The sequence below is a fragment of the Hyperolius riggenbachi genome, chromosome 9 (genome assembly GCF_040937935.1).
Source record: "Hyperolius riggenbachi isolate aHypRig1 chromosome 9, aHypRig1.pri, whole genome shotgun sequence".
NCBI classification, from domain to species: Eukaryota; Metazoa; Chordata; class Amphibia; order Anura; family Hyperoliidae; genus Hyperolius; species Hyperolius riggenbachi.
In genome coordinates this window covers 148,255,437-148,268,875 of record NC_090654.1, presented here as the reverse complement: position 1 = coordinate 148,268,875, position 13,439 = coordinate 148,255,437, and the positions used below count along the sequence as shown (strand labels likewise).

The following is a 13,439-nucleotide window of genomic DNA, read 5'->3' as shown; positions in this document are numbered from 1 at the left end:
TCTACGACCACCTTGGTCGTAGATTTTGCTGCTGTTGAGGCAGGGCTAACGGCTGCAGCCCTGCCTCTCATCGCCGTCTATCAGCGGGGGAGAGGCGGAGATATGCGCTGACAGACGCGCTTGAGGCAGGGCTGCGGCCATTAGCCCTGCCTAATTGCGGAAGAGGGGATGCGCTGCACGGAGGGGGATTTGGGAGGTAATGGACCCCCGTTTAGCTGCGGGATAGCGGCGTTTTAGCAGGGGCACACATGCCCCTGCTATATTTAAGAGCTGAAGCGAGATTTATTCTCGCTTCAGACTCTCTTTAAACAGATGAATCTTCCTCAATTATTACAGCAGCAATTAGAACTAATTAATGATCCCTTCACCCTCCTGGAAGTTTTAAAAGTCATTAATAAATTAAAGCCTTTGAAGGCACCAGGCCCGGATAGACTAAATGGACAATGCTATAAGACCTTCCAAACAATAAAAGCACCTCAACTTCTGACATACTTGTCCTCTGTTAGAAAAGGTAAACAAATATCCCAAACTTCAAATAATGCTACGATAAAAGTTATCCCTAAGGAAGGTAGTGTGTAAAATGTATAGACCCATTTCACTTATAAATATTGATCATAAAATTCTAACAAAATTATTGGCAGACATGTTCAATACTTTTCTACCCTTTTTAGTGAAATCAGACTAAGTTGAATTTGTTAAAACCAGACAAGGTACGGACAACATAAGGAAGATTTGTAATATTATCCACTATGCAAACCATTAGGGGGCTTCCTGTGTGGCTGCTAGCAGTAGACATAGAGAAGGCCTTCGATTCACTAAATTGGGATTTCTTTATGCTGTTCTGTTGAAATTTGGATTCAATGGACCCTTCCTTAAAATTCTCAATAATATCTATTCCAACCCACAAATTAGAGGGGATCTAATTAACATGTATAAATACATCAGAGGGCAATATAAAAGCTTGGCGGATGAGCTTTTTGTCCCTAGGCCTTCTCAAAGGACTAGAGGACATGATCTGTGCATGGAGGAAAAACGTTTTAGCCATTTATTTTGGAAAGGGCTCTTTACAGTTAGAGTGATAAAGATGTGGAATGTAAAAAGGGGAGAACCGAGAGCCCAATATAGTGTAGTAGGTTAAGGCAAAATGGTATAATGATGAGTAATGTATATACTCACAAACCAGGGTTACCTCCAGGCAACCACTGTGTAGGCAGGTGAGGAATTTAGCCTGTCCTCACTCAGGGCTAAGAAGTCGCTCTCTGTAGATGTGAAGAAAGAAAGGGGTATCCCCCTCCACCAAGGGTGGATATATAATATGGTATAAGGATGAACAGAGGCGCCAAAAGTATAAAAACAGTATTTAAAACGTTAAAAGTTGCTTAGGAGGCAGTGGTGGACTTACCTCCCTCAAGCAGACACAATGTCTGCTTGAGGGAGGTAAGTCCACCACTGCCTCCTAAGCAACTTTTAACGTTTTAAAGACTGTTTTTATACTTTTGGCACCTCTGTTCATCCTTATACCAAAGATGTGGAATGCATTGCCACAGGAAGTAGTTATGGCAAATTCTATACCTGCATTTAAAGGGGGCTTAGATGCTTTCCTTGGATTGAAAGACACCCATGGCTACAATTACTAGGCAATGAGCAGTGATGTTGATCCAGTGATTTTACCTGCTTGCCATCTGGATTCGGGAATTAATTTTTTCCCTTTTTGGGCTAATTGGACCATGCCTTGTAAGGGTTTTTCGCCTTCCTCTGGATCAACAGGGATATATGAGGGAGCAGGCTGGTGTTGTACTTGTTCTCTGGTTGAACTCGATGGACGTATGTCTTTTTTCAACCCAAATAACTATGTAACCCATAAGTCTATATCCTGTCCTCGGGTTGCTTTTCTGACCCCTTCCCTATTAAAAGATGTACAAGGCCCTTATCCCCTGCTCTATTTGTGCTGGCAGACACCGGTGGCCGGTGGCGCATGGCAGCAGTGCCTTCTCCTGTGGACCGTGGCAGTGGGAATGGCAGCTGTGCAAGATGTCTGAGAGGACACGGCGGCCGCCACGGTGACGTCAGAGAAAGGAGCGGCGGACAAAGTCTTCTCTGCCGCTGTTACATTGCTGTACCTGACAATATATTGTTATGAAAAAATTCTGAGGTGTCTGGGTTGAAAACTGTGCTGTCCCAGTTGTGTATTGGACACAATGTGGGCTTCACGACCACTGTCTGAAACCTCCTGTGTATTCTCAGTGATTATGTATAGCTGTGGTACCACCACTAGGTGCCATGGCCACTTATGCTGCTGCTGTCTGCCACATGTTACTCCTCCTCCTGCTGCTTGTACCTCCTGCTCTCTGTGTTCTCTGGTTTGAAGGCACTTCAAAGATTTCTTGGCTTCGCCAACTATTACAGAAAATGTATTAAGGGTTTCTCTTCTGTGGTCGCCCCCCTCACCAATCTGACCAAAAAGGGGGCAGATACGTACAATTGGTCTGAGGAAGCATATGCTGCTTTTTCTGAACTAAAGACACTTTTTTGTTCCGCTCCTATTCTCCGGCATGTGGATGTGACTCTACCCATCCATTGTAGAGGTAGATGCCTCAGAGATAGGAGTCGGGGCAGTTCTGTCTCAACATTCAGGGTTGCAGGGATGATTGCATCCATGTGCATTCTTCTCCCGCAAATTCTCTCCAGCAGAGAAGAACTATGACATACAGTGGGTTGCAAAAGTATTCGGCCCCCTTGAAGTTTTCCACATTTTGTCATATTACTGCCACAAATATGAATCAATTTTATTGGAATTCCACATGAAAGACCAACACAAAGTGGTGTACACATGAGAAGTAGAACGAAAATCATACATGATTCCAAAGATTTTTTACAAATAAATAACTGCAAAGTGGTGTGTGCATAATTATTCGCCCCCCTTTGATCTGAGTGCAGTCAGTTGCCTATAGACATTGCCTGATGAGTGCTAATGACTAAATATAGTGCACCTGTGTGTAATCTAATGTCATTACAAATACAGCGGCTCTGTGAGGGCCTCAGAGGTTGTCTAAGAGAATATTGGGAGCAACAACACCGTGAAGTCCAAAGAACACACAAGACAGGTCAGGGATCAAGTTATTGAGAAATGTAAAGCAGGCTTAGGCTACAAAAAGATTTCCAAAGCCTTGCACATCCCACGGAGCACTGTTCAAGCGATCATTCAGAAATGGAAGGAGTATGGCACAACTTTAACCCTACCAAGACAAGGCCATCCACCTAAACTCACAGGCCGAACAAGGAGAGCACTGATCAGAAATGCAGTCAAGAGGCCCATGGTGACTCTGGACGGGCTGCAGAGATCTACAGCTCAGGTGGGAGACTCTGTCCATAGGACAACTATTAGTCATGCACTGTACAAAGTTGGCCTTTATGGAAGAGTGTCAAGAAGAAAGGCATTGTTAACAGAAAGCATAAGAAGTCCCGTTTGCAGTTTGCCAGAAGCCATGTGGGGGACACAGCAACCATGTGGAAGAAGGTGCTCTGGTCAGATGAGACCAAAATGGAACTTTTTGGCCAAAATGCAAAACGCTATGTGTGGCAGAAAACTAACACTGCACATCACTCTGAACACACCATCCCCACTGTCAAATATGGTGGTGGCAGCATCATGCTCGGGGGGTGCATCTCTTCAGCAGGGACAGGGAAGCTGGTCAAAGTTGATAGGAAGATGGATGGAGCCAAATACAGGGCAATCTTGGAAGAAAACCTCTTGGAGTCTGCAAAAGACTTGAGACTGGGGCGGAGGTTCACCTTCCAGCAGGACAACGAGGCGGAGGTTCACCTTCCAGCAGGACAACGACCCTAAACATAAAGCCAGGGCAACAATGGAATGGTTTAAAACAAAACATATCCATGTGTTAGAATGGCCCAGTCAAAGTCCAGATCTAAATCCAATCAAGAATCTGTGGCAAGATCTGAAAACTGCTGTTCACAAATGCTATCCATCTAATCTGACTGAGCTGGAGCTGTTTTTCAAAGAAGAATCGGACAAAGATTTCAGTCTCTAGATGTGCAAAGCTGGTAGAGACATACCCTAAAAGACTGGCAGCTGTAATTGCAGCAAAAGGTGGTTCTACAAAGTATTGACTCAGGGGGCTGAATAATGACGCACACCCCACTTTGCAGTTATTGATTTGTAAAAAATGTTTGGAATCATGTATGATTTTCGTTCCACTTCTCATGTGTACACCACTTTGTATTGGTCTTTCATGTGGAATTCCAATAAAATTGATTGATGTTTGTGGCAGTAATGTGACAAAATGTGGAAAACTTCAATGGGGCGGAATACTTTTGCAAGTCACTGTAGATGTATACAAACAGGTGGGCGGGTCCCTCAATATCCCATTCCTGGAGCATCTTAGTTATGCTGAGTGGGCATATGGGGCTTTCAACCAACGCCAGGGTTTTGATTTATGCATGTTGTACGTAGTTAGTTTAGTGGTTAGGCATCACACGTGGTTGGCATGGTGCGATTTAGCCATTAGGAAGAAAAACTTGCCTGTCCAGGTGGTGGTGAGCAACATTCTGGGTGAGGTGGGTAAGCTGGGAAGAGCGGCTTGGGTTCTGGCATGGCAGAACGTCAGGCCTTCTTGACCTGGTGGAGTCTCTCTGTGGTGTGGCTTCCTATTTCTTCTCCTTTCACTCTAGTTTTTTGATGGTTTTTTTGAAGAAAGGCCACAAACTCAAAGGAGTTATCCATTTGTGTTCCTGCTTATGTGTGTGTTTTGTTTTTTTTCACGTTGCCTTATATTTTAGTTTTGTCTAGTGTTTGTTTGTCCTTTTGATGTGGGTTTTCTGTTATGTGTTTTATTTGGTTCTTAGGTCTTGTCGGTGTGAGTGTGAGCACCTGAGTACCTCCTAGGCAGTGCCTGACGTATTATACTTTTGTATTGTGGAAATGTCTTGCTTATATGGAACATTTTCCTGTACTTAAGGTTTAAATGCATTGGTCTATATTATAACCACTTCAGCCTACAGGGTTGAATTTTTTTTGCATCTGAGCAACTTTCACCTCCCATTCATTTGCTAATAACTTTATCACTATATATATATCAACCAGCAGCGCCAATCTTAAAGAGTAACTGTCAGGCTGCAGAAGCTAATTTAAACCTCTATTCTCCTGTGTTAAACAGTTTAGAAGGAAGCTCAAAAGCCATTAGTGAAGATAAACATCTCAGTTACCTTTGATGTGTGCTTATCTTAACCAGCTGAGCGGTCTGGACGAGCTCAGCTCGTCCAACACCGCCAGCGGCTGCCGCTCAGGCCCTGCTGGGCCGATTTTAATGAAATAAAAAGCAGCACACGCAGCCGGCACTTTGCCAGCCGCGTGTGCTGCCTGATCGCCGCCGCTCTGCGGCGATTCGCCGCGAGCAGCGGCGAAAGAGGGTCCCCCCAGCCGCCTGAGCCCAGCGTAGCCGGAACAAAAAGTTCCGGCCAGCGCTAAGGGCTGGATCGGAGGCGGCTGACGTCACGACGTCGGCTGACGTCGATGACGTCACTCCGCTCGTCGCTATGGCGACGATATAAGCAAAACAAGGAAGGCCGCTCATTGCGGCCTTCCTTGTTTATTCTGGGCGCCGGAGGCGATCGGAAGATCGCCTCCGGAGCGCCCTCTAGTGGGCTTTCATGCAGCCAACTTTCAGTTGGCTGCATGAAATAGTTTTTTTTTTATTTAAAAAAAACCCTCCCGCAGCCACCCTGGCGATTTAATCAGAACGCCAGGGTGGTTAAAGGCTGTTATAGACCCATAAAGACGCAAGCCGCAGCTAAACTGCAAAGCATTCTGGGGCCCTCCCCTCGGCTGCTAATGAGACGGTACAGAAGCTTGTAATCAGTCTAGCTGTGTAGCACTGATAAATCTCGGGGCAGAGTACTCTGCAGGAGTCAGCTATTGTTCCTAGCCACATGGCTCATTAATATTCACTGCACACTGTGTTATTCAAGAACGAGCTTATCTGTGATCAGGAATCAGGCAGGACATGACGACACATTTGACAGAAAAACATGGAGCCTGCCATGAGCTGTCAGGAGCATCTATCTCTGCATATACTATATACAAATTCTGTGAAATCCAAACGTGGACAGTGAAATGCATATGTAATGTAAGTACAGCCAATCTTTAGCTACTGATATATGTGTTTATTTTCTCTGAGACCTTATACCTAACAGCTCCTCTTTAAAGTTTCAGCACATCAATTACTCAATGATAAATTACTCAATAATAAGTCCAATGGGTTCGCTGTGAGAATGTCCAATGGTGAAATTTCCCGCTCCCGTTCCAAAGATTATCCTATAAAGAAACAAGCATACTAGACATAGCGTAATACTGTATTCACAAGTCCACACTTCAAAACCCGTGCCGTGTGAGCAACCAGTGCATCCACGAGTGTAACCACGAGTGGCGTACTGGCCCTGGGCAGAGCCAGTACGCCAGACGCAGATACGCCCATAGCTCAGCGATGTGTGGCAAGAGGAAGCACGGAGCAACGTGGGGACTGTAGCTAGCGGGACGCCGCATGGTAATCAACTCCACGCTTGCAAGGTTCTTAGGATCACCGGTCTGATATGCTTATCTCTACTTTGGAGCTTGTAAGTTACTAGTAGGCACGAGAAGCGCTGCTATGTACCAAATGTTTGAACTTACTGCGCAATGAGATTTTATTTGTATTTTAGTGATTTTATACGAAGAAAATAAATGCCTTGTTTCTACTAATGGGTATGCTTCACTGATGTGCTGGGGTGAGGCAAAACAAAAAGCGAGAGATCCACCTGAAAAGCGAGGTGGCTGGAATCTGGTGAGCCTCTCCAATTACGGGTGGTGGTTACACGAGTGGATGCGCTGGTTGCTCACACGGCACGGGTTTTGAAGTGTGGACTTGTGAATACAGTATTACGCTATGTCTAGTATGCTTGTTTCTTTATAGGATAATCTTTGGAACAGGAGCGCAGTGGATTTATTTTGTTTGAACTTTATCACTACTCGGCACAATGAATGGATCTATATCTTGTTTTTTTTCCACCACCAATTAGGCTTTCTGTGGGTGATACATTTTGCTGAGAATTAATTTATTGTAAATCCATTTTAACAGGAATATTAAGAAAGAAATGGAAAAAAATCATTATTCCTCAGCTTTTGGCCATTATAGTTTGAAATTAATACATGCTACCATAATTAAAACCTATGTACTTTATTTACCAATTTGTCCCGCTTATTACATCATTTAAATTATGTCCCTATCACAATGTATGGCGCCGATATTCAATTTGGAAATAAAGGTGCATTTTTTCAATTTGCGTCCATCACTATTTAGAAGCCCATAATTTAATAAATCATATTGATATACTCTTTTGACATGAATATTTAAAAAGTTCAGACCCTTAGGTAACTATTTGTTTTTTTTTTATTATTGTAATTTTTTTTTTATTTTTTATTAAAACTTGTATGTGGGTATTTTTTGGTGTGGGAGGTAAACAGGGGATTTTTCATGTTTAAAAATGTATTTATTTAATACAAAGTGTGTTTTTGGTGTAATTTGCTATTTGGCCACAAGAAGAAGAAAGAAGACCAGAGCTCAGAAAAGCCGCAGCGTCTGAAGAGACGCTGTCGGCTTTTCTCCGGGGGGGGTCTGATCAGTGGAAGGGATTTATAATCCCTTTCATTGATCGCTGGGCTAACGGCCAGCAGCAGGGGCGCGCACGGGGGTCCCGCGGGAGCGCGCGCGACCCGCGGGAGTGCGCTCAGCCTAACTGGACGAAAATTTTCGTCCAGTTAGGCTGAAGTGGTTAATCATGCGAAGACTAATTATGTTTTGTTGACTCTAGTTTTTGGTTCACAATTGTTTTCTTTCTGGAGCTTCTTTTTCCTTTCTTAAGGAATTCCCTGTAGTTGTGTTATGGTATGATCATTGTACTTGCTGTGCATACTTTTATTTTATTTATTATGTTGTATGCCTGTATTTATTTGATATTTTTTTCTAATAAAATATCTAACCCTAACCACCCTCCTGGTGGTGCCTAACCCTAACCACCCCCCTGGTGGTGCCTAACCCTAACCACCCCCCTGGTGGTGCCTAACCCTAACCACCACCCTGGTGGTGCCTAACCCTAACCACCCACCTGGTGGTGCCTAAACCTAACCATCCCCCTGGTGATGCCTTACCCTAACATCCCCCTGGTGGTGCCTTACCCTAACCATCCCCCTGGTGGTGCCTAACCCTAACCGTCCCCATTGCACAAACACCCTTACACACATATAAACAATAATATATTTAATCCTTAAAATACTTCACTATAAATAACATGAATAGAATAATGTATATATTTGTAATAGAATAAATAGCCTTAAAATCACGTACACATTAATAATATTACACTGTAAATAGAAAAAAAAATATATATATATATATATATATATATATATATATATATATATATATATATATATATATATTAGAATAAATAGCCTTACAATCACGTACGATATAGCGATTTATTAGTAAGTTAATAAATCTGAAAACTATAATCGAAACATTATAAGTCTAAATAACGTTAAAAAAGTTAATACCAAAAGCGATGTATTTCTAATAGAATATGGTTGAAAACCATATTTAAGCATTATACATATGAAAACGAATTTTAAAATGATAAAATAAGTGTAAACGAAAATTTACTTGTTACAGTCCTGAAAGCGAAATTTAAAAACGGAAAAATAAGTAAAACCTCCTATAAGCGAAATTTAAAAACGAAAAATAAGTAAAACACAAACGAATTTGTAAACGATATTTGTAATAAACCTTATACTGTTGTACTGTACAAGAAAACTTTTGCAACCCTATTTCTCGGGTGAACAAATTTCCTGTCGGGCGCCCAATAGCTGATATTTTGCATTGCAGTCTATGGCGGCGCCCTTTTTGTCCATTAGCCATATGCGCCCTTTTTTACTGCTTCCACCTATAATGTGGGCAACTATACTGGCTACCTATATTGGGGCAACTATACAGATAAGTGACGTTACAAGAAATTAGGAAATGAATAGAAGTAGGAGTAACTAGAAGAAAGTGGAAGTGGCTCTCTGGAGCCCATGTCGGCTATTTTATACTAGCCTCAAAAGAGTTAACTTTGACATCACCCGGCAGGGACGGACCAGTCACCCATCGCATCCCATGCCTGCAATTGGCTGATAAGAGCATGTGATGGATAACACTGCCCGCACCTGCTCAGATGGGAAAAGCCAAATATGGCTTTTCCTCCTTTAATACCCCGAAAATGAGGTAATATGTCCCAGGACCATTGTTTTATGTACTGTCAGAATGTTTTCATAACAATGGGTCCTGTTTTGTGAACGCTGCAGACAACCAGTTTGGCATATGCGCTGATATCGCTTCTACGGCCTTGTAGAAGACACACAGAAAGTGCTATGAAACCTCAGAACTGTAATTTCTCCAAATGTCTATGTCATTTAAAGAGACACTCTGCATAGCAAGTCTTTTTACTAAAACCAGTTATCTTAAGTAACTGAGGGCCCTGAATTCAAGCATATCATACTTAAATTCCAACACTGGCTACCTATACTGGGGGTAAATATACTGGATACCTATAATGATGGCTGGCTACCTGTACTTGAGGCACCTACCTGGCTACCTATACTGGGGTAACTATATTGGCTACCTATACTGGTGGCTACCTATACTGGGTCAACTATATGGGGGGGGGCAACTATACTGGCTACCTATACTGAGGGCAACTATACCTGGATACCTATAGTGGTGGCACTTACCTGGCTAGCCTATAGTGGGGGCACCTGTAACTGGATTCCTATACCTGGCCACCTACCTCCTACCTACCTATACTGAAGGTATTTTTGTTTTATCGCACCGCTGCTATAAATGTGTGGTGCTAATTGTCGGGGAGGGGGGGGGGCGGGTGCATCCTCAATCCTCACAAGTTTGCCTCAGGCAGCAGTTTTCCCATCCTTTCCTTGCTAGACCTTTCCTCGCTGTGTCTGATGTAAGCTAGCCTTATTTGACTGGAGGCATAAATAGAGGTGGGGTTGGTGATATTTGCCAGCCACAGAGGATGAATGCGGGTGGTTGCTTCTGAGACACCATTAAAAGCAAGCAAACACGAGACTATTCTAGCCAATAAAAAAAAAAAAAGACCCAGCAACACAAGAGAAACAGAAAAAGAATCAAGATGAGGACCTAGAGAATAATTTCAAACCTTCCCTCTTAATTTTCAGGCACCCGACTGGGGTGCACCACTAGTGGACATGGTGCTTGCAAGGCACCTCTACTTTAAAACTTCTCCCTCCCTCCATCTCCCTTATTTTTCTTCAAGAGAAACTTCTTTAGACCATCATATTAAATGGACTGATTTTGCTTATAGTATGTCACTGGTGATAATAAAGCAAGTGGATATTAGATTTAGATGTGAATCCTTTAGATTGTAAGCTCACAAAAGCAGGGCTCCCTCCCCCTTTTGTGTCTTGGAAATCATTATACATTTTATTTATCTTGTTACTTTTATCACTGTCATTACCAATTCTGTATTTTGTATCGTTTTTTGTATTTTGTCACTAATTATGTATCTTGTATATTGGTGTACACCATTGTCTGTATTATTATGTACCCCATGTTTGTTTCTTACTTTGTACAGCAAGATAAAATATTTTGGCGCTTTATAAATCAATAATAATAATAATATGGTTTTCTTTGAGCAAACAGGAAAAAAAATAGTATATACTTACATAAACAGAAAAATCTTTCGGAGCGCTTGAAATTGTGGATTTAGGTGACAAAGAACGAGGGATGTGATCCAGGGTGACAGCTGTTGGACGGATACGACTAGACAGATGAATCACCACATAGCCCTGTGATCCACGGAAAGCCCAACAGTTTCCTGGGTTTGAATCAGGCTACAATCACAATGATATAAACAAAGTCATCAATATGTAAACTAAAAAATTGTTCATAAAAAAGAATGCCAAAATATTAAACTGCACTAAGTTTTGGTAGAAATCTTCAAGCCTGGGTAATGCTCTGAAAATATCTTTAAAAATTGTTACAGTGGTTTCAGGGCATCCGATAAGCAGATGCCAGAGTGGTCTGAAAATGGTTAAATAAGTTAAGGTGCCCACACATTGGCAGATGAGGCAGACAATTCAAACATCAGATAGATCCCTCTCTGATGCTGCCACTCATCTGCACACAGCTTTCCAAATGATTTCAGGAATTTGTGCAGCCACCTCTGCCTGCCATGCCCCCTGGTCTTCTCCATGTAATGTGCACCCCTCTGGACCCGTGGTGAGTGTTGCAGTGTAGTTTTGGTTCACTGGTCTGCTGGCACACCTTCTCCAGTGACCCGTTTTCTTTCTATTGCCAGTACCCCTTGATGAAGTGGCACATGCAAGACCTTGTATGTGCCGTCAGGTCATGGGGTATAAGTGCCCTGGCAGTAATGGAGAGAACACACTGGGAAATAGAGGAGGTGACAGGTGATCCATAACTACTCTATAACACTCATCACTCGTTCTGAGGGGGTTCTGTTGGAAAATTGAACACTGCTACTGTCGCACACCAGAACACGCCCTTTTAAAAAAAAACATATTTCCAGCATGCCAGATCGATTGTCATTTGGATTGATTTCTGTCCAAAATCAAACAAGACGAATGGGCGGCCAAGATCTCTGCCAGATTTGATAATTATAATCAAATCTGTGGAATATTGATGCCGCAAATAGAGTAATGAATGGGCATCTTTAGAAGCAGATACATCCGATATCTGTTTAGTTAAACATTCCCAATAATTTAAAATGCAGGGTGTCCATTGGATGAAACTGAGGTGTTGAGCAAGAGAACAGAGTGCCAATAAGGTGTTGTATTTCTAGGTAGTGAGATACAAGTTGCAAACAAATACTACTTACATACATGGGTTGCTAATAGACAACCACAATATTATAAGATAAAAGGAAACAGAACAGGAGGAGCGCTCCGTAGTGTGATTGTAAGGAAACGCGGAAATGCCGCCGTCTCTCAAGGTGAGGCGGCTGTTTCCGCGTCCAGCATGGCGTCACAACGCGGAAAAAACGCTGCATGCCGCATAGGCAGTGCGGCGGAATCCGCATCAGAGGCGGCCCCCGCACTAGATACATTGCATGACAGTACTGGTGTGGCTGGGACTGATAGTCCACCAAGATTCAGACTTACACGCGCGCGAGCAGAAAGGCAGAGTTTAAATAGCAGTTAGAAGGGTGTCGGCTGACCAGCTGGGTCAGCTGACAAATTCCACTGCTCTCATTGGACCAGCAATTAGGGAGGTCCTGGAAAGGTCCTAGAGTATATATACTGCTGGTTGTTCACTTGCTCTTTGTCTGGCGTGCGATCACACATGTGGGAGCACCCAGATCCGTAGTCAGATCCGCAAGTGTGCCGGGACCAGCTGGAGCTGTAATCCTACACTTAGCTAGATTCTGTTGATAGCTAAAGTACTAGTTTGATTGTGATTATCTGTTATGACTTTTGCCTGCCTTGACTACCCTTCTGAACTCTGATCTTGTACCTCGATATTTCTGATACTCTGTTGCCGAACCCCGGCTCGTTCCTTGACTCTGCTTCTGCCTCCTGATTTTGTACCCCGATATATCTGATACCCCGTTGCTGAACCCTGCCTGTACTTTGACTCCGCCTTTGCCTCCTGATCTTGTACTTTATCTGTCCGTGTGTGTACGACCTGGCTTATCCGACCTCGAGAACCGACCTTACCGTTGGAGGCGGTTCCTCGCTCTGTTAGCGACCCTTCTCCTGAGGGTCACTTTCAGACATCCTTCCTACTGTCAGTCTGACTCCTCCCATCTTGGAGAGCTCAGGTCTGCGGAAGGAATCTGTGCAGTACTCCTTGCTGCACTGAGGCCTAGTCCTCAAAGTGATACTGTTACACCAAACACTACACTCTACTCAGGTGAACAGAGGTTAGTTTGTATATCAGATTATCGGTGAGACTGCAGATCACTTATAATCTGGTATATATCTGTATTTCCGGTGACACTGCAGATCACCGGTAATCAGATACTCTCTGCGCCCACCGATCGTTACAGAACGCCAGACCCAAATACAAAATGGACGCAAACACTGATTGTCTGGGTGTACTTGCCGCTTCGGTGGACAACATCAATCAAGTACTGGGCACCCACATAACTCTTATTGATGCCCTATCAGGGTCTGTACAAACCCTCCAGACATCAGTGAATCATGTGCGATCCTCTCCTAGCTCTGACATACGTATGCCTGTCCCTGAAAGCTTTTCCGGCCACAGATCTGACTTCCGGAATTTTAGGAGTAGAGTATTTTCCTATTTTGAGTTGAGACCCCAATCTTCGGGTACTGAGACCCAGAGGGTCACGTT

At 43.3% G+C, this 13,439-nt stretch overlaps 1 protein-coding gene across 5 annotated transcripts in view; it reads right to left on the bottom strand.

The window, feature by feature from the left end:
- Positions 1–13,439, bottom strand: part of SUN2 (Sad1 and UNC84 domain containing 2) — a 981,481-nt gene that overhangs the window by 134,523 nt on the left and 833,519 nt on the right. For 4 of the 5 annotated variants that reach the window (XM_068253600.1, XM_068253602.1, XM_068253603.1 and 1 more), the window contains one exon: positions 10,787–10,954. The exons of the other annotated variant lie outside the window; for it this stretch is intronic. In XM_068253600.1, the coding sequence (XP_068109701.1) occupies positions 10,787–10,954 (168 nt within the window). The remainder of the gene's footprint in view (positions 1–10,786; positions 10,955–13,439) is intronic. 5 annotated transcript variants of the gene reach the window in all.